General features: G+C 41.3%; 1 protein-coding gene across 1 annotated transcript in view; it reads left to right on the forward strand.

Annotated features, from left to right (window-relative positions):
- The window catches only part of NCOA7 (nuclear receptor coactivator 7), a gene marked incomplete at its 3' end in the record, with an annotated part of 90,683 nt that extends 71,300 nt beyond the window's left edge, over window positions 1-19,383 (forward strand). The window contains exons 9-16 of the mRNA XM_081998051.1: window positions 375-1,441; window positions 2,929-3,097; window positions 11,486-11,633; window positions 16,191-16,316; window positions 16,785-16,937; window positions 17,484-17,579; window positions 18,249-18,322; window positions 19,248-19,383. Coding sequence (XP_081854177.1) covers window positions 375-1,441; window positions 2,929-3,097; window positions 11,486-11,633; window positions 16,191-16,316; window positions 16,785-16,937; window positions 17,484-17,579; window positions 18,249-18,322; window positions 19,248-19,383 — 1,969 coding nt within the window. The remainder of the gene's footprint in view (window positions 1-374; window positions 1,442-2,928; window positions 3,098-11,485; window positions 11,634-16,190; window positions 16,317-16,784; window positions 16,938-17,483; window positions 17,580-18,248; window positions 18,323-19,247) is intronic.
- Between the last annotated feature and the right edge of the window lie 990 nt (window positions 19,384-20,373).

Here is a 20,373-nt window from a genome sequence, read left to right on the forward strand (position 1 = left end):
TAATATTAATATGGTATGAATCAAATACCAGCAGCTAAATACATTTAGCTGTATCTGTAGTTTTTTGGTTACTGAACTTCTGATGACTTGCACATTGTTGTTACCTGTGTACCATTTCTTCACCCATGTGGCGTATTCTGCCAAGTGGTTTACTCATTTTTTTTCTCGGTATTATTCTTTCCTCATTTTTCTCCATTTTCTTTAGTCACTTATTTCCACTGATGTATGTTTATTTTGGAGAAAGTAATTTTTTGTTGAGTTTCAGAGCTTAAGTTAAGTTGGTATATTATTTATTTTTTTTCCTTTTCATATTTTTTTTTCTGTTTCCATTTTGCTTTTAACATCCTATGTACATCCATCATTTTCCCTGACAGTGACATACCAAAGGATCTTTGTCCTCTGTACAGGCCAGGAGAATGGGAAGACCTATCCTCTGAGAAAGATATCAATCCTTTCAGCAAATTCAAATCACTTAGCAAGGAAAAGAGGCAGCAGAATGAGGATCCATCCATTGCTCTGGGTGCCGAACAGATAAAGCCTTCAGATAAGGAGAAGTCTGCTGATTTTGAAGTTCTTCAGCCATCTGAGAGTACAGGCTCAATCAAATCAAAGTCGCTGGAGTTTCCCAGCAACATCACTGCCACTGAACATTTGGAAAAGTTTGCTGCAGATCCATGTGCCAAGAAGCCTTCTGGAGAAAAGAATGCTTCAGACATCAAAACCAAAGAAAAATCTTTTTTGGGAGAAGGAGAGGATGACTTCATTGAGCTGGAAAAGACATCATCTCGTATGGATAGAGGGTTGGGCAAGAAAATCTCAGTAATGGAAGGCTTACTGGCTGACCCCAGGGAGTTGGGGAGAACTAAGCAGCAGGTAACCAAACCCACTACAGAAGTCCAGGAGCACTTGACAGTTGATTCCTTGGAAAAAAAGGACAGTGTTGAACCTAAAGCTGACTTAGACTTAGAGCTGTGTGAAAAACAAGATGTTATTCCAGAAGTAAACAAATGTGTCAGTTCCCCGACAGGTAAGGTGGAGACTGCATTGGACACTAAGAAAGAGCTAGAGAAAGATAAACTTATTGAATTTTACCTCAATAAAGATGGGAATGGGTCTCAGTCATCTGAAGACTTACACAAGGCTGAAATCCAGAAAGGTGAAAACAATAAAGCAATTGGCATAGACCTTACACTTAGCTGTTCAAAGTCCCAAGCTAATGAAGTCCATACAGTTAAAAGTATGGAGCTTGATTCCTGCTGTGTTGAAAGGAAAGCACCTTCATTAGAAATCAGCTCAGCAGCAGCAGAGGAAAAGGATCTGAAAGAGTCTGTGGACTCTTCATTAGTACCAACTATAGACAAGACCTGTCAAGAAACACAGTTAGACAATCAATCAGAAATCAGACTGTGGCTGCTGCAGAAAATTCAAGTGCCAATTGAAGGTAGGTCTGTGGTTATCCTTGTTTCCTCTGAGACTTGGACAGCATTATGACGGTAACCTTTGAATTGATAGCCTTTTGCTCTAAATTTCCTCTTTCTATAATACCTGGTCTTTTATCTTTTTTACTCTTGTATATGGTATTTTTATATTATCTGCTATTTAGAAGAAAAAAAAAAAACAAACTTCAAATCCATAAGCTGATATTTTGATAAGTAGCTTGTGTGCTCTTTCCATATTCAGTGATCACTGTTTATATAATGTTCACCTCTGTTTACTGGCTTTAGGAAGGACAGTGAAATGTCATGCAGTTGCAGTATTGACAGGGACATTTCATGGCCTAGGAATTGTCACTCCATATTCGTAACTTTTGTTGCTTCAGTGAAGTCTGTCTGTATTTCTAATAGTATCCAAACTAGTAGTGCATTGCTATGAACGGTGGGTACCAAAGTATTCTTGACACTATTTGCATTTGTCCGGTGTCTTTCATGCTGTGGGAACCCTTAAAGGAGTGATAAATAAGAATATATGTAGGGTCTTAACTGACTGATCATTTTGTCCTGATTATCATAAATTCAGGCTGTTACTGGAAAGTAAGTAACAAAATGAAATCTCAGCTTAGGTAGCGTGTACACATAGTACTATTCCTGCTACAGCCCAGCGCCTCTAAGCACTAGTCCATCCTGGAGCGCTGATGCTCCCCTCTTGATAGTTTAATGAACCAGTGGACGTACCCTTGATTCACATCAGGTGGTGGGGGCTGACTAGAGTTGAAGTCTTTATTTTAAAAACAGTTGTTCTTAAAATGATTTTTCCTTTCTTTTGGAAGGGTTTATATCTCACTGATTGTATTTGGTGATCGTCCTCATTGGGAGAGAAAGGGAGGGGAAAAAAAAAAAAAGAAACAAAAAACGATGGCTGTCAGTGTACTCCTAAGATGAATGAGGCAACTTCAGTATGATTGAGGCTATAGTCTAATAAGGAATTTTCTTGTTGCACTAGCAATATAATTAACTTGAACCGCTGTTAGGCTTGACCCTGTCTTGTACAGACAAAAGGTGTTTGTATGGCTGTCTGACCGTCAGAGTTGGGGAACTGATCAGGCTTTGTGTGTGTGTGCAGGGTTACCCTTTGGCTGGATGGGTTTCCTGGACTCAGTCAAACACTGTCCCCTTTACTTGCCTGCTTCATGTTGCAGTTTGCACTCAGCCTGATCATCTTACTGATTGTTTCACAGGGCTATTCTGCACATAGCTGTACAGCTGAGGGGAATACAGGCTGTGACAAAATGGGAATAAATGGCCACAGTTTAGGATGAAAAAGGATTTATTAAACTAGTTTTGCCATTGCATGACATGTCAGGTTTAATGCTGTGTACGGTGCCTCTGAGTATGCCTTTGCACAAGATTATTAATCTTTGTGACAATGTTTTATCAGCTGCAGTATTTGTACCTTCCTGTAAGTAGTCCATTTCTTTTGTCTCTCATTCAGATATGCTTCCTTCAAAAGAGGAGAAGAGCAAGACTCCTCCAATGTTTCTGTGCATTAAAGTAGGCAAGCCCATGAGAAAGTCCTTTGCGTCTCAGAGCACCACCATGTCTCAACAGTACAGTAAAAAGATAAAGCAACCAGAGTACTGGTTTGCTGTTCCTCGGGAAAGGTAATCTGCAGTGCATAGCACGAAAACATGTTTGTGTCTCTGTTTTTTTAACTGTGTAGTGCTTTCTAGAGTTGAATCTGACTTTCCCTACATGGTCCAAGGTGTGAAACGCAGCAAGGACGCTGAGATGAGGAGAAGGGTGCCTTCGTTTCATTGCATGCCAGAGAGAGAAAGCAGTGTTTGTTGCTGGTCTAAGATGTCTCCCAGCGGGAAGGAGAGAGGGATCCGGTGCCACTTGGAAGACGAAAAGAGCAATATACCTGCAGCTAACGTAGGATAAAAGCACTGGGGGTTGATCTGGGGTTTAGATGTAGTCTAGGAAGTGAGGCAAAGGGGAAAAAGGGCGCAGTGGCAAAACCCCTGATCCTCCTTTTGCTAGAAGTGAGCTAAAGCAACTCCCCAGTCTGTTAATGAACCAAAATAGGGAAATCGGTGATCACTCTTCTGGTGAATTAGATACGAGGAAGGAAGAATCTGAACTGGTGATCAGTCTCAGAGGTGTCTCTTAAGATGTGGTCATTTTTTTTCGTTTTTTAAATAATTTTTCAGAATATTTAATTTTATTTTCAAGTTTGTAGCATGTGTGTTGGTTTAAGTGTTTGTTGAGTATTTTAGAAATGAGTGCTTTGAGCAGACCAGTAGTATGGAAGTTGCTGACCCAGGGGAGGAGGGGGAGAGATTTAATCCATCTGGAATGTGGCCATCGGGAGTGTAGCTGAAGATGGCTTTTGGTTTGCTTGCTATCTGCTGAACCCGGTCTTTGGCTCCTTGGGGATTGCAAAAGGGTGGGTTCAGAAAATTCTAGGTTGAAGTGTGAGTAAATACTTCAAGGAGTTGGAGTGATGCTGTAATAGAACACAAGGTCAGTTACTGCTCTGGGGATAGTGTATCTGATGTTGAATACAGCTGCTGAGCTAAGCTGAGGTCATCTCTGATTGTTGCTCTGTACAACAGGTAAATCTATTAAGCTTCTTACTGCAAACTTGGAAAACAGCTTCTTTACTTGTCATTTTATGAGCAGAAATGTTCTGATTAGTGAAGGGACCTAATCCATATATAAACTGAAGTGTTGACAACTGGTTTATACTTAATTTTTTTAGAATGAGCAAAAAAGTAATTTCTGCAGGGAGCAGTTGCAGCAGCACTTGGCTGTGCTGGCTGACAGGCCAGATCTTTGCTGTCGGAGCTCCTATTCAGATCTTGATTAAAATTAGTGCTGAATGTAGTATAAGATTGGGTCATTTTGGTGCTATTCATACATGCCTGTTTCAACACCACAGAGGTGCCTGAAAGATCACGTAGAACTTGGGGCAAAAATTAAATGCGTGACCCGCTCCTTCGTATTAATGCAAGACATGTCTTTGCCTAACAAGTCAGTGTTTTCTCCAAACTCAGATGCCTTCCCAAGGCAAAATGCATCGCATCCTACCAGCTGGTGATATTCTTGCTCCACTATTGCATAGTATATAATTACCAGCGTTGCATCTTGAGAGTGCTGTGGACAGTAGATCATTTGGGATAGCTTTGCAAAGTATTTTTAATACAATGTATCAAAATAATTCACTAAGTTTAAAAACATTCAAAATGCAATGTATATTCATGTATGAAAATATCAAGAATACCACTCTCATCTCTTTAGCCATAAAGCAGCATAAATAAAACACTTTCTGTCCAGTGCAGTCACAGTAGCTTGTGCAGCATCTCAATGTTTCATAGTAATTAAAATTAAAAAAAACAAAGAGTATTGAGTTTTTGAAGAAATTAGTGTGCATGTCTATAAACCCTGTGTAAATTGAATCTTCCACTGTTTTGCATTTAATGACATTTTTCCATTATCTCTTAGTGTTTGCTATTAAAACAGCTTCTGTCATCAGTTGCGAAAATGGCTCCGTTGTCAGTCTGGGCCCCATCACCTGCCACTCCCAGAAGGGCTGTGCTTCCATCTGCAGCCTGCGGCTGCTTCGTGGCCTTGGCAGGCAGGCTGCGGGACGGCTGCATGGGGCGGGGGGACACTTACCTTTTAAAACTTTTCTTTTTTTTTTTTTTTTTCTTTAATGGAAGCCTCTGGAAACATTAATAAAGAGAGAAAACTGTTAGTCTGATACTCTCTACAAAGGGTGTTGTTAATTTTTAAGTCTCATTTGCCTTTTGTGGCTGTTCTAGGTATTCTCTCTTCCTACGTGGCTTCCCAGGCACCGAGAGTGTCCTGGCGTGCATCGCCCCGTGACCTGCACAGCATGGCTGTGTTAATCAGTGACTCCAGGGCTGCGCTGCGCCCTGATCACAGAGGTGCTCACCTTGACACGTAACGGGGGAGATAGACATCTCAAGTTGCCTTATATGCAGATTACTCAGGCTAGGGCGGCTTCTTGTCGGGCTCAGCTGAGCAGAGAGGCACCCATGCTTTTGGGCACTAATAGAGAGATTGATTCTTCTGCTGAGAAGTCTTGCAATGGGTATAGCTTACAGTATTAGGGGGTAAGTCTATGCATGCTCTTACTATATGGATTTGTGTTTAAGGATATTTAAATGGCGTGTTAATTTTCTACCCTAGTGGATTTTGAGTAGTTACAGGTCAGTAATTCCATCACTCACAGATATCCTCAAGGTCTTGCAGAGGAAAATGCCTGGTACTGGAACAGAGATAGTAATGCAGAATTTTTTTGTTTATAAGCATGTATCCTAACAAATAATTTCCTCATTTTAGTAGTGACTAGTTCCTCAGTCAAGAAGTAAATTTCATTGATTGTCTATAATATGAATTTGGCAGAGAGGTTTGGTTTATGAATGTATATGTTGATGTAATAAGACATTGCACTGAGATCATGCTGCTGAGAGGAGATCTGCTTTTTTTGAAATTTCTTTTCGTGAAAGCCAGGCAGATTTTCAAGGAGGAAAATAGCAGGGATGGAGCCCTGCTTCTCTTTTTCAGTCATAGCTTCCTGCCCTATTGATTTGTTTTTTTTGGTTTGGGGAGTTGGGTGAATTTTGATTTGGTTTTTCTTACTGTTTCTGTGGGAGGTTCCTTTTGTAGAACAAGGTGTTGCTTGGTTGTGACTCCCTTTAGTATCTAGCGCATGATACCCTGTAGTTAGTAGGGTTGAAGTTGAGATCTGGAAGAACTTGCAGCACGACTAGCTGGACTCAATACCTATGTGATGCTTCTGTGCACTTTGCATAAAGGGGCAAGGATTGAGATGGTGCTGATGCTGAAGGATCACTCTCCCATGCTGCCATTAATGGAATAGAATAGGTAGCATAAAGCTTAGATTTAGACTCCTTTTGAATTAGCCTAATACAAATAGAGTACTGTTAGGCTCCTGACAAATAAGGTATCAGACTATACAGATGAAACCTATGAAAACCTGTTTGTATCTATAGCTTCATATCTTATAATGAGGGCTTATATAGGCTCATATAAGCATACGAGGGCTTACACTACCTTATCGCTCATAAGATTCATGAAGGATCATCCTCTAGTCAGGCATGTTTATAACAAAGTAGTAGGACTCCTCTGAATTAATTCCTGTTTCTAGGCCAAGAGCTGTGGTTGGACTTAGAGCTTCGTACACATGATACGCGTACTTAGTGTACAGGTATCACAGGATGCACAAACCTTCCCCCCCCTACCCAAACACACAAATTTGGAAGTGGCCCCCCTCCTACATGTGACTGACCTGAAGACATTAATTTATGGAAAACTGGTTTGTCTCTGCCCGCAAAGTTGTCGGATATTTTTGCCATATCAGCAGAAATGGTGGTGGTGATCTCAATTTGGTGATCTCAATTAGTAGGATTCAGTTCCTCTTAATGTCAGCTATCACAGAGTATCGCTCCTGTAAGCTAAATAACTTTGGCTCTCGCTGTACAGCAGTAGGCTTTGCATCTCTCTCAGCTGCAGCACTTGAGCATGACTTGTGAATGGTCCAGCAGAGATGAGCAGAGTCTTCCAGCAGTGGTCACCAAAGTGCCAAACACCAAACTAAACACAATCTCATTCCTTCTGCTGAATGTTACTTTCTTGCTACGTTCAAGGATTGCTCGAAGTATTGTGGCGGTGCGGAGCTCTGGCTCTAAAATTCAGAGCTGTTACCCCAGGTCTCTAGGGTCCTTCTGCCAAGGGCAAAGTACCGTCCTGCAAGCACAGCCTCTGCTCACTGTTCTTCAGTGTGTGCTCCTCTGTTCAGATGCATCCACGCGCACAGCTGATTGTTCCCAGTTTACTAAGCAATGCACTAGCATAGTACTCCACCAAGCTTTTGTCTTATATTAATTTTATCACTTTGCTGTCATGGTCTTTAAGTCATGTTTTGTACTCTCTGAAATTAGTTTTTTACTGAATTTATATCCTTTGCTATTAACTTTTCTTTTTATATTTGGTTTGTGCCCTCTGTGTGTTTGTTACTATGAACTTGAGGGTTACCTCTTTAATAAGTGTTCCATCTTTCATTTTTGATTTCTGTCTCCTGGTTTGTTTTTTGTTTGGGTTTTTTTGTGGGTTTTTTTGTTTTGTTTGTGTGTGGGTTTTTTGGGGTTTTTTTTGTTTTTAAGTTTTCTGTTATCTTTTCCTTTTGAACACTTTCTTTTTGGAGTGATTAACTTCAGGTTTCAGAAGTTGTAAATTTCCAAGTACTTTATTATTTATTGACGTTTCTCTGTTGGTGCATGACACACTCATAAGCATGTGATCACTAAAACAGCTATTGAGTTCTAGGATAAATTTCCTCACAGCTGTCGGGTTGGCTGTAAGAGAGTTCCTCAAGCAGTGATTTTTCAATTTAAAAATTGTCTCAATTTTAAAAAATTTGGTAGCTTGGAAATACCACCATAGTATAATGTTACCATTTCATTAACAGAGAATGACTTTTCAGAATGACCTCACTTCTACAGTCATCTATTTCTCATTTTATGCTGCTGCTTCTTAAATCTGGAGCATCTGGATTTATTTAGCATCTGTCCATGGTAGAGGAAAACTTAGTTATGTACTACTTAGATAAACTGAGCATATACAGGTCCATGGGGCCTGACAGGAAATATCCTGAGAGTACTGAGGAAGCTGGTTGATGTTACTGGAAGACTGCTTTCTATCATCCTTTGAAAGGTTATGATCACTGGGAGAGGTCCTTAATAATTGGAAAGACAAATGCTGCAGCCATCCTCAGAAAAATCAAGGAGGATCTATGGGAGCGCAGGGCAGTCAGCCTCACCTCAGTCACTGGGAAGATTATGAAGCATGTCGTTACGGATGCCATTTCCAGGCACATGGAGGGCAAGAAGTGATCAGGAGCAGCTGTCACAGATTTAGGAAGGGCAAATTGTTTTTTTTAATAACCAGATAACTTTTCTGGCTGAGATGGCTAGCTCTGTGAATAAGGAGAGAGCAACGAATGTTGTTTTACCATAACCTTAGTAAGGCTTTCAGCACAATCTCACATAGTATCCTTATAGCCAAATTAGAGGGATGTGCTCTGGGCAAGTAGACTATCAGGTAGGTGAAAAAAACTGACTGGACCATTGGGCTCAAAGGGTTGATAGCTAGTCTGAGTGGCAGCCAGGTGCAAGTGGTATTCCTTGGGGACCGTTACTGTTTAATGTCTTTATCAAGGACACGGATGATGAGACAGAATGTACCTTTGTCATCTTGTGGGATGACACCAAATTTGGGGTGTGTTCATACACTGGAGGGCAGGGCTGCCATTCAGAAGGACCTCAACACAGAGGAATGGGTTGACAGAAATGTCAGGAAGTTTAGAAAAGGCAAATGCAAAGTTGTGCACCTGGGTGTAGTCTGAGGATAGGGGGCCTGGGGAGCAGCTCTGCAGAAAAGGAGCTGGGGAAGGTGAGAGAAAATGTAAGTCAATGGTGTAATGACAGCTTCACTTCTTGCTGGCCTGCAAGGAAAAGCATAGCCAACAGCTTGGGGGAAGTGGTTATTCCCCTTCTTCCTTTTGCATATGTGGTTAAAAGAAGGAGGGGGAGAAGGGAAATAGGATGGTTCCAGACCCTTGTCAGATCACATGCTGCATGCACTGGAGGAAATTGTGATTAGATAAAGAGAAGAAAACATGAGACTGATTATGCGTGGAACAGGTTGCATAGAGAGGTTGTGGAATCTCGGTTGGAGATTTTCAAAACTGCAAATGGACAAGACTGAGCAACCTGCTGTCACTTGGAAGTTAGCTCTACTATAAACAGAAGTTGGACTAGATGATCTCCAGAGGTGCCCTGCGATGTAAATTTGTTCTGCGATTCTGAGATGAGAATATGCTGCTCTCTTCCACCCACCTGCACGAATGTGCTTTCAGACTGATTTAAGCCAGACAGCAGCAACCACTATTTTTATTGTTCTTTCGTAGGGATTTGTAAGAGTTAAGTAGTTAGCTTTTGCGGACTAGGACTACTGCACATAAAATACACAATGGTCAGGTTAAATATTTCTTTCAGTTAAAACTCACATTAGTTAGCAAAGAGATGATCATACTGCTCTTTCTGACGCTTCTGTGAGCAAGTGAAGAGGCACGAGACATGCTGAGTGGCACCTATTGGTGTGGGAAAACTGCTGCAGTTAGAAGAAAAGTTCTTGACTAAAATGAGATGATACGGCTTTTAGAAGTGTCTTCCATAGTTCACTATTTTTAGATCTATGCAAACTTGTAAGCAATCACTCGCAAAGAAGGGGGAAACACTTGGCAATGGCAGTGTGACCTTCTTTTAGCTTTTTGCAGGTAATTATTGGGGAGGACTATCCTGAGGTCTGATTGTTTGCACAGTACTGCCTTGATCTCTTTTGTGTGTGTTGCTGCAGAGGAATGAACAGTAGCTGAAATTTTTATTTTGATATCAACATTAGTTACCTTACTTGTTCTTGATGAAGAAAGGCTGCTGATGCCTCAGGAACTAGTGTTGCTTGTTGTTGGCAAATTTAGGACAATTATACTAGAGCTGTGTTTGGTTGTATCTTAGAAATGTTTCACAGATACAGTTCTTGTTTGATAACAAAATGTAAATTCAGCTAGGTCATTTGTTAGTCATGCACCTCTGAAGCATTTGTGAATGTGGAAAGGAGAAGAGAAAAAACTGATGGCAATGCTATTTTTTCTGTTGTCATGCTTAGAAGGACATTTCAGTGATGCAGCAAAGTCAATCCTTTATTCTTCCTGAGGGTAGTGGAAATTGGTTTCAAGATATTTTGCTCCAAAGTGAGTCAAGACTCCTCCTGCCAATATCTCACTTTGACTATGAATTAATGTAGCTATCATGAGCGGACACCAATTTCACGGCTGTCAGTTTATGCAGTTAGAACTGACATCAGCCTTTAGCCCTTACTGGTAGGAGTGTAGAATAAAAAACGTAGACTTGATTGGAAAAATCTGTGGAATAAAATAAGTGACCCTGAACAGAATCCAACACTGCTGAAATGGTGTTTTAAAGCTATTAGTACATATACTCTAAACCCAAATAATTTGAAATACAGGGGGAAAATGTCTAGGTTTCTCTAAGATTTTTAACTGTTCTGTATTGATCAAGGAACTGCTGGTAAAAACTTTCTGGTCAATAACTGGAGAAAGATCCAGTGTTGTAAGTACCTAACCATCTTTCTATCTGCCCTCTTCAATTATTTCCCCCCCACCCTGGCAGTTCAGTTTCTTGTACAGTGCATCCGCTATCGTATTTCTGTTTCAGATTGCATGTGTTCATTTTAATTTTAATCCTTAATACTTATCTGGGTTAGAGGAATATACTACATAAATTCCTTCTTTAGAAATTGTTTCACTGTTACTTATGGATATTGTCAAAGAGCATCTCTTTCAAGAAAGTGATTGAGAACTGACTACGCTTGTGGAAGTGCATACACTGCTGGCACTGTATCATTAGCAAAGCTGTCAGTAACTGCTTATTTTCATTATGCTAACAGAATGAAGAATCGTTTTGTGGTTAGTCTCTAACTTTTAGAAGGCAGCTAGAAATGTGGTGCGGACTTCACTGGTGATATCTTATGGCTTGGTTTATGCAAGAGGTTAAACTAAATAATTAAACTGACTTTTTAGTGGGCTTAACTTTTGTGAGCATGATCTAATACCAAATAATTTGTCATCTTAATATGAATTTTATGGGACTGGACAAGACATTTAGTTTTTTGATGATGCTTTGGCTGTCTATGTATGTTGCAAAGGGAGGAAAAAAAATACTGTGGGGATGGAAAGCAGAGAAACCTTGAAATGCTTCAGGCTGCCAGGTGGAAGGAGCTATTGCCTTGTGTGGTACACAAAGGTGGAAGTACACAGGTATCCTATTTTTATGGTTGTCTCTCCTTTGTCATTGGGCAAAACCTGAAACAGTGCTGTGTTCATGGACGCCTGCACAATGGTTGTCTCCTTCTGTTCACAGGGTGGATCACTTGTATACATTTTTTGTTCAGTGGTCACCAGAAATATATGGGAAGGATGCCAAGGAGCAAGGTTTTGTTGTGGTAGAAAAGGAGGAGCTTGACATGATAGACAACTTCTTCAGTGAGCCCACAACTAAAAGCTGGGAGGTGAGTGCTTTCTGCCACTATATGAAGCACATGCATATCAAGTGTGCATCCCCTGATAAGAATCTCAGCACTTGCTCTTTTGATAATTTTTATGGTGTTTCTTTATGATGCTTGCCACTTCATATGGAAGTCTCCTCAAGGCTTGTATCTGTCTGACAAATGTACTTGTATTCCTTCAGTCCTCCTTTATTCTCTCCCTAGAAAGAGCAGGAAAACAACTGGGAGCTCTGTGGCGTGCAACCACCAGAAGTTGTGTAAATATTTTGGTTATGTGATGTTAGCCTTTCCCTAAACTATACAGATGTATGTTGTCGGTGTTGCTAAATTCTTGTTGTATTTATATGCTACAAATAAAACCTCCAAAGTGGATAGTACCCATAAACACCAACAGGCTCCCCTGTGTGAAATGGATTGGTATGTGATGTTGTGGTGTACCCTTGCTTCTCAGGTGCGCGCAGCAATACTGTTTGAATATTGGTTGTAAGATGGATAGGTTTTGGACTGAGGCTTTGGCTTTTTCATGTGGGGGCTTTTGCAATCTGTTTTAACTACTTGGCATGCCTGTGTTTTGTTATCTGTCTGTCTCTCGTGCATACAAAGCCTAGTGTCTAAGCGAAATAAGCTTGCACACATTTTTAATGATATTTCTGAATGCTGAAGCACTTGCTGTGCTAAGGATATGGGTTAAATTGAAAAACACGTAAATCCCTAAGTGGCAAATACCTTGATGGTGATTTAAAAAGTGATCTGATTATTTGTCTTAAACTTGTATAAACTTGTTTTTAAAATTCTGCTGCCCCCCCCCCTTTTTTTTTTTTTTTTAAGCATTTCTATCTTCAGAGTATGTTGTTCTGTTCAGAAATGGAGCTCGGGAGTGAGGCTTTTGATTTGAAATGTAGCAACATGATCTCTAACCCCAAATAGCTTTTATTTTTTACAGTTTTGTAGTTTCTTAATGTTGGTGCTTAATGTGAACTGCAAGTTGGAAAAAAAAAAAGTGTTCATTCCTTGTTTTGCTCAGAGCTGAGTGCAGTCATATATTGCACTAGATTTCACTGTTCAGTTGTTATTTGCATGCCATTTCCGTAACACCAAAATTAAGTAGGACAGAGGTGGGAAGATCTGGCCACACTGAGAGCTTTTCTCTCCTTGCTTTATTCAAATATGTATTGGGAAAAAAATTAGCTGGAAACGGCTTCGTAAAGGTGTGTCTCTCTTATTTGTAATATATTCAGCTTTACAAATTTAAGGTAGCTCTGCCAGGAAATCTCTATTGGAAGTCCAAATTTGGGCATGATTACTGTGGAAGTTTCATTTTTCCTTGTGGGGAAACAGAAAGTGTGATTGTAGAGAAGCATATAAGAAATTTTATCACAGCATGCCACAGGCAGTAGCCATCTGTCATGCTTGTGGGCAAGAGCTCTTGCCACTAGAGCAGGGAAGTGTAGTGGGTACTGCAAAATAAACTGTAGATGATGAAAGGGAAACAAATGCCTTTGAATATTCGAATTCTTTACTGTGCCAGACCTGACCAGGAGGAACCTTTTGTGGAGGTATGTTGAACTGTGTTCCTGTTTGAACAACGTGGATCTGATATAGTGCTTCTGTCCCAGCAAAAAACGTGCTCTGTACTCAGATGAATTTTAACAGGGTATTTCCACCCCAGGTAGCTTGCTTTCTCAGTGCTGTAAAAACTTTAAAAGACTTTGTAGATCCAGTTTCTGTAGTGGTTGATTCTTTTCATCTGTGTTTGCTTTTGTGTGGTCTGTAAATAACGAATCTTGCAGATCCCTTTTTTGCAGTTGTTTACTCTGAACTTCATTCAAATGTGTGCCTCAGTTACAGACTGAATAGGTATCTAGGTATCTATGCAGTGAAGAGGGGGGCTTGCCTGTCTTTGGAGTTGATTTGCAATTTATACCTCTCAGTATATTTTCTGTGGTTGCCTATGTCTGTGAGTTTAGTTGCATTTTGCTACAGACGCCTGTTGCTGGTTGACTTACTGTGATACTATTTCTCCCCCTGTGATTCCTGCTCCCAGGGGAAGGCTATTTCTAGAAAATAGTCTTTGAAAGAGGAGTTGGGTACATCTGATACAAGATGAAAAACGTGTTCATTTAAAAAAAAAAAAAAAAAGAAAAAGTAAAACAAAATAATGGCCTGGGAGATGAGGAGGGAAGGAAAACCATTCAGGAGGTATAGAAAGAACAAGGATAAAAGCAGAAAGTCAATTTTCCTGTAGTAGTTTGTTGGGTTTTTTTAAATTAATCTTAATTTTGCAGTGCAAACCTTCCCCGAAATTGGCCATATGAAAAATTTTCCAGCACAGGATTCCCTCCAGTCTCAGAAGACTGAGGACGAGATCCCGCTGAGGCTGGGCTGGAGGGGCAGGCTGCAGCTGTACGACTCTTGCAGCATCACCAGCAGGAATACCTGTACTGCCCCGGTGCACAGGGGCATGTAACAACGTCAGTACTGCGGGCAGGATTTTGCCCTGTGGCCCTGCCCTCTTTTCCTAACCCTGCTGCGTGCATCGGAGCGCCAGTGCCCTGGCACCCTCCTCAAGTGGCTGCCCTGGGCTCAGCTCCAGGCGTCTGCAGGTGAAGGTGGGCTAGATGTGAGCACGTGCAGCGGACGTGTTGCCTGCATCCCACTGGAGATGCTAGGTGTGACTGACGGTATTAGGGCTTTGTCCTCCCCATGGTGAACTCCTCACCAGTCCTGGTCGTCATGAAAAGCTGCTCCTGTGTTTTGTGGTGTGGTTGAATCTGCACCTGGAGTCAGTCCAATGGATTTGCTTTCTTGCCTGTGGGGCAGGTGTGTGTAGGACCTCCAGGCACTTCTTGGCAATTGGCTCAACTGTTGACAGCTTCTGCAAGTTCAAGCAGTGATTGTGAAGGCACGGAGGAATTGTGGAAAACTTTATCCATGTGTAATGTGAAAGTCGTTTGGAAGCCATATTTGCAGGGAGGTGTGTGACAGTGGCACAGCGTGCTCTGCAGCCACGTCTTGAGGTTGCTGCTCCGCAGTAAGACCTCTGTGGCGATATGCTCATGGAAGAAGGGCGGTTTAAGATTTCCCAGTTGTTTTGTATCTAGGCATCCTTGCTTCCCCTTTTCTTTCTCATCAGCCCCATCTCTGAGCTCTTGCTGTTTCTTTCTGTTTGCCCTGGTGGCACCGAGGGCCAGCTAAAGCCCTGCTGCCAGGCTCAGTGTGCGTCATCTTACCTCCCACTGCTGTGCGGAGCCGAGGCTCCTGTCACTCACAAAGCGCCCCAAGCTGCACTGAAGGGTTAGCAGCTTTCCAGCTGTGCCAGATGATGCTCTCTGCCAGCCGGGAGGCCAAGCACCCCAGCAGCAGCTTGTCAGGAGCTAGGACACCTGGACTGCTGCTGCCAAGGGGTGACGTACTGTCCTCCCCTCTGCGGTGAGCTCCAGGCACCACGGGTGCTGTCCGGCTGGCAGCTCCTGCCCTGCGCCACGTTTGAGCTCCTGTTTGATGCCCATGCCATGTGGGGTTCGGAGTTTGTCCCATCTCCCTCAGCACCTTGTAGACTGCTGAGTCCTTTTATAGACAAGCATTAAGTGTATGGACTCACATTCTCATTTTGTTTCTAGCTTTATGGGAAAAGGTAATGTGGCTTACCTGCAGTTGCTGGAGAGAAGTCTGTGCTGTGTTTTATAAGTATTTAAATTCAAACTTGATGTTAGAAATATTTATATTGACTCACCTTTTAAAACATTGCAATGTGCTCTTTTTATAAAATCTTAAGCAAAGGAATATATAGAAGTTTCCAAAGATCTGTTTGATCACACAACAAAAATGTATTTTATAAAGACCTTGACTCTCAGAATGAGTATTTCCAAGGATTTATGTAAACTGGATGCTCAAAACCTTACTTAGTACATTTCCTAGAAGACAGAACTTTGAAATACCTGTTCATGTTGGTTTACATTTTTATGTCTTTGCTATATTCATTCTGTTGCAGTTTGCTTACACAAAGCCATGTCTGAGTCGCCAAAGAAAACCAGGAAAAAGCTGCTGTTTTAATAAAAAGAAGTGAAATTTTAAACGTTTTCATATTCTCATGCGTTAGCACCGGAAAAAATAATGTACTCAACTAGCTGCATGAGAGAAAACAAAGAAGCTTCTGTGTCCTCCTCATTTAGACTCCCACAAGGCATCTAGTTCAGATACGCATAGTGTGCCTGGGAAGAAGTACCGGTGCACTTTAGCCTTCTGTCTTGGGACCAAGTATGTCTGAGACTGACCACATGATGTCACCTGGTTGCCTCCATATTTATTAATCCCAGAAAACTCTACAGCTGTAGGAGGTCACCAGGGCATGAAAGACATTTGGGCCATACTCTCTCAAAGACACCTTGCCGGTTAAAAGATTTTCCCTATTTGGGAAACCAAACAACCATCCAGTAGAGTGGTTTTGCTCCACACAGTGTAACAGCTGAGGAGTATGTTGTTTTAAGTTGCGTTGCTTCAGCAGAGGATTGATGGTGTAAGAGCTATGCTTTAGGTTGGACACTTGTTCTCTTGCCTCAGATCATTACTGTAGAAGAAGCGAAACGACGAAAGAGCGTTTGCAGTTACTATGAAGAAGATGATGATGATACTTTGCCTGTCTTAAAGCATCACAGCGCTCTCCTTGAGAATATGCACATAGAGCAGGTATGGCTAGAAAAACCTCAAGTTTCCTTGTTAGCTGTGGTGCTGTCTCTGCTGAGTGTGGGACATTCTGCCTTCTGGAGGCAATACCAATGCTTTTTAAGAGGTTGGAAAGTACTTAGTATGTTGGAGTGTCCTTGTGCAAGGTCCTGTTTGCTGCAGCACTGGCTCACCTGGAAAGCTTATGTTTCTATTTTGGAGCTCTGGAGTTTGAGTTGCGATATTGAGGACTGGTGACGCTTTCAGTGCTCAGGGAGGGGGTGCCAGTTTTGAAATCTCTTTCACAAGTGTGAATGCAGACAGTTGGGCTCAGAGTACAAGGCCACATGCATGTGGCGGAGATGTTAAGCTGCTGGCATCAGCTTGACAGCCATTTGGCTCAGAAGCCCCTGCAGAAAGGGAATAGTCTGGGGCACCACCTGTGACCCAGCCTGTTTAATATGTAACCATTTCCCCCTGTTCATTGCCCAGCTCGCCCGGCGCTTGCCCGCACGAGTGCAGGGATATCCGTGGCGGCTTGCGTACAGTACACTGGAGCACGGGACTAGCCTGAAGACTCTGTACCGTAAATCGGCATCTCTCGACAGTCCGGTTCTCCTTGTCATCAAGGATATGGACAACCAGGTAAGGAGTGCTTGTTCTGCGGGGGCTGGACTGAAAGGGCAACATTATAAAAAGTGATCATGATGAAGTGCTAGTCATACTGTGAAGTGACATCATACCAAAATAAGACAGTGCTGTTTTCTTTTGTATTTTCTACTGCTTACACTAAACTTACAGGCAGGAAAGTACATCAGCACTACTAGAAATACCACCCCCCCCCCAGCTTCATAATTGCAATGAGTGCTCCTTTTAATAGTGCCCATGGAAGTATCTTCCATGAGGTATCTCAGTTAATGAGCTGTCGCAAATAATGCTTAGGAGGTCTAGTACTTCAGTAGCTCTTAAGAGTCGGCATTCCTGTTGCCATTGTTGTCATCTGGCTTTTAACTTACAGGATACAAAAGATTTGCAGGAGTACTTGCTCATCTGATATACTTTACTGGTTGGTTCTTCTAACATGAAACACCATTTTGGTTGTTCTTTTGAAAGTATTTTGAAATGTTCAGGGTTTTTTCTCTTGAATTTTGCACTGTCCTCAAAAGCAGTTTAATCATTTTATTCTGACAGATATTTGGAGCATATGCTACACATCCTTTCAGGTTTAGTGACCATTACTATGGCACTGGTGAAACATTCCTCTACACATTCAGTCCAAATTTCAAGGTAAGTTGGTGCTCACTTTCTCAAATAAGATTTTTGGGTTCCACTTCTGAAACACTCATGAGATTTTCATGAAGACAGCATATTTGAGTTTAGAAGATGCGCCAGCTGTTGATGAATGCAGTTAATCATTCATTGCTTCAATGCGATGTTTTAAGCAAAAGTGGCTGTAATTATCTGAAGTGCTGAGAGGACAGTCTGTAAGGGTGAGGAGCGGGTTTTAAGTGGATTGAAGGGGGAAGCAGAGAGGAGTAAGGAGTGGACTGTCAAAGACTCACCTTGGACGGCAGTCATATCAAGAATAGGGAAAATTTCACGGGTGCTTAGGATCAGGGTGACAACAAACCAGTGATAAGAGTGCTACTGAAATGCCTCTTAATGTTCATGGCTTACGCATTTTTCAATATTGAACACATTGTTCCTTTTTAAAGAACGCCTGTTGATTTAGAGATGCAAGCAGAATTTTAAAAAGGATTAGGGTGCCTTGTTCATAGTTTTAAATATTTACTGTTCCTTTACTTTATACCTGTTACCATTTCCTCCTCCCCCTTCAAGAAATAAAATAAAATATGACCACACCAAAAAATACAAGCAAGGAGTCAGTCCCCAGTAGTTTTAGAGTACAAGAATCCTCACAAGTCCAAATATATTTGGGTTTTTTGCCGCCCTCAGGTATTCAAATGGAGTGGAGAGAACACCTATTTCATCAATGGAGACACCAGCTCTCTGGAGCTTGGAGGTGGAGGGTGAGTGAATGTTTGGTTTTCAAATCATGTAGGGAACTTCTTGTTTTTTTAAAAGGAAAATAGGGACAATGGTAGTTGCAAGAAAAACTAATCAGTAAAATGGCTTTACTTTTAGTAAACTGTTTAGGGCAGATAGCTCAGCAATCTGATTTCTGTTACAGACCCAGAGCAATGTCCGTTGCTTAAAGACAGTGAATGATGTTAGGCAAGTAGGGTTTGTTGGGTTTTTTTGTTGTTTGGGATTTTTTTAGCTAGGCAAAAACCAGATGTTGTGGGTAGATACATGTCTCATTGCTGAAGAGGTTTGCCACTGGAAGATAATCTCTAATGGCAGTTTTGCCATCAGCTTCTAAGCTTTCTCACATGGTCCTTATTAAATTGTCGTTATTCTGTTGATACACAGAGCAAGGATACAGACAGTGCTTAATTGGGTCCTAAGTTTCAAAGGTCAGTGGGTATGAAATCAAGGGCTAAGGCTATACGACTAACTAAAGCTGACTGCAGGCTGTACCACAGGACATCTGGGCATGGTTTGCCCGGGGAGTGCCTAAACACCCCTCCTCCTACTGCTAAACCAGAAGGGGCCGTGTCCACATCCAAACAGCCAGGGAAGTGACCCGGACATCCACACCCTGGTGTCGGCCACAGCCACAAACAGTGGTGCAATCAGCCAAATGGCATGGCGGGCTACAGGCACACGTTCAGTCCTGTGCTCTGCCCTGCTCGCTGGCATGAACAAAAGCAAGGGAACTGTTCCACGAGCTTCTTGGCAAGCGCTTTGTCAGGGTTGAGCTCTTCCCATTTGGTCTAAGAGGTCCTCAAAATTACCTAGATTCCTCCATATCAATCCTCTGGTTGTTGGTACAGCTTCCAGTATTTTTACTATGATATATAACCTGAAATTTGTTGTGTATTTCCTTTTTAGTGGTCGGTTTGGCTTATGGTTAGATGCAGATTTGTATCACGGGCGAAGCAACTCCTGCAGCACCTTTAATAATGACATCTTATCTAAGAAAGAAGATTTCATAATACAAGATGTAGAAGTATGGACATTTGAATGAAATACTGACTGCCTTAAGGACTGGATCCATTAGGCACTTAAAAGCTAACTAGAAGGTGCAGGCTGCCTCACAACGTTACACACTTTTTCCTCAAGTTTGTACCAGAGCATGACTACGCAAAAAAAAATGCAACCAACCCAAGAAAAAACAGAGCTGGTTTTGAGAGGTAGGAAGAGACAGAACAGTAAGAGATCAGTCTGAAGTGTTTTTTACTTCCTCCTCCATCAATGATATGATGCTTATGAAAACATTCATGGTGTATAAGTTGAAAACTTTTTCTGTAACTGTGAAAAAGATCCTGTGGGAAAACTATAACTATCTAGTACATTCCGTGTGTATTTATGTTCAACATACAAATGCTAACCAAAAATAAAAGGTTACTTTACCAAAATCTACAGCATACTGTTTGCCATGGAAAAGAATCAGAAATAGGTGTACACAGCACTTAAGGGAACATGTTTTTTAAATCTTTTTATTTATTGTTATTGTATAGCAGATTTTTTTTTTTTTGTGAATGTATTAGCTATGAGGTTTTTTTCTTTTAACATTTCAAATCTACATTTGATAAATAATTACCATTCAGGTAGGTTTCTTATGCATTGCCATTTATTCTGAATCAATTTATTTGATTTCTGAAGTTAATTTTTATATTTTTATTTTGTAAATGAGATTTGGTTTTCATTTTACCCTGATTAGAGGGTTTGTTTTCTGGCAGAAACACTTGAGTGCATAATTCTGTTTTGTTTCAGTTTTTTTCTGAGATGAGGGAGAAGGTGGATGGTGCTTCTTATTAACTCTTCTGCCACATTCATGTTAATAGATTATTATTTTGGCAGTGTGTGGAGATACTGGGCAAACTGCCACTCAGTATAGACTGTATCAGCTCTGTTGCAGTCAACAGAATTGGGATGGCACGCTCTGAGCATCTGCCCTAGTATTATTTGACTGTTTACGAAGGACATTTCTAAGAGAGAGTTTTTCTGTATCACC

This window comes from Phaethon aethereus (assembly GCF_964289735.1).
Source record: "Phaethon aethereus genome assembly, chromosome: 3".
NCBI lineage: Eukaryota > Metazoa > Chordata > Aves > Phaethontiformes > Phaethontidae > Phaethon > Phaethon aethereus.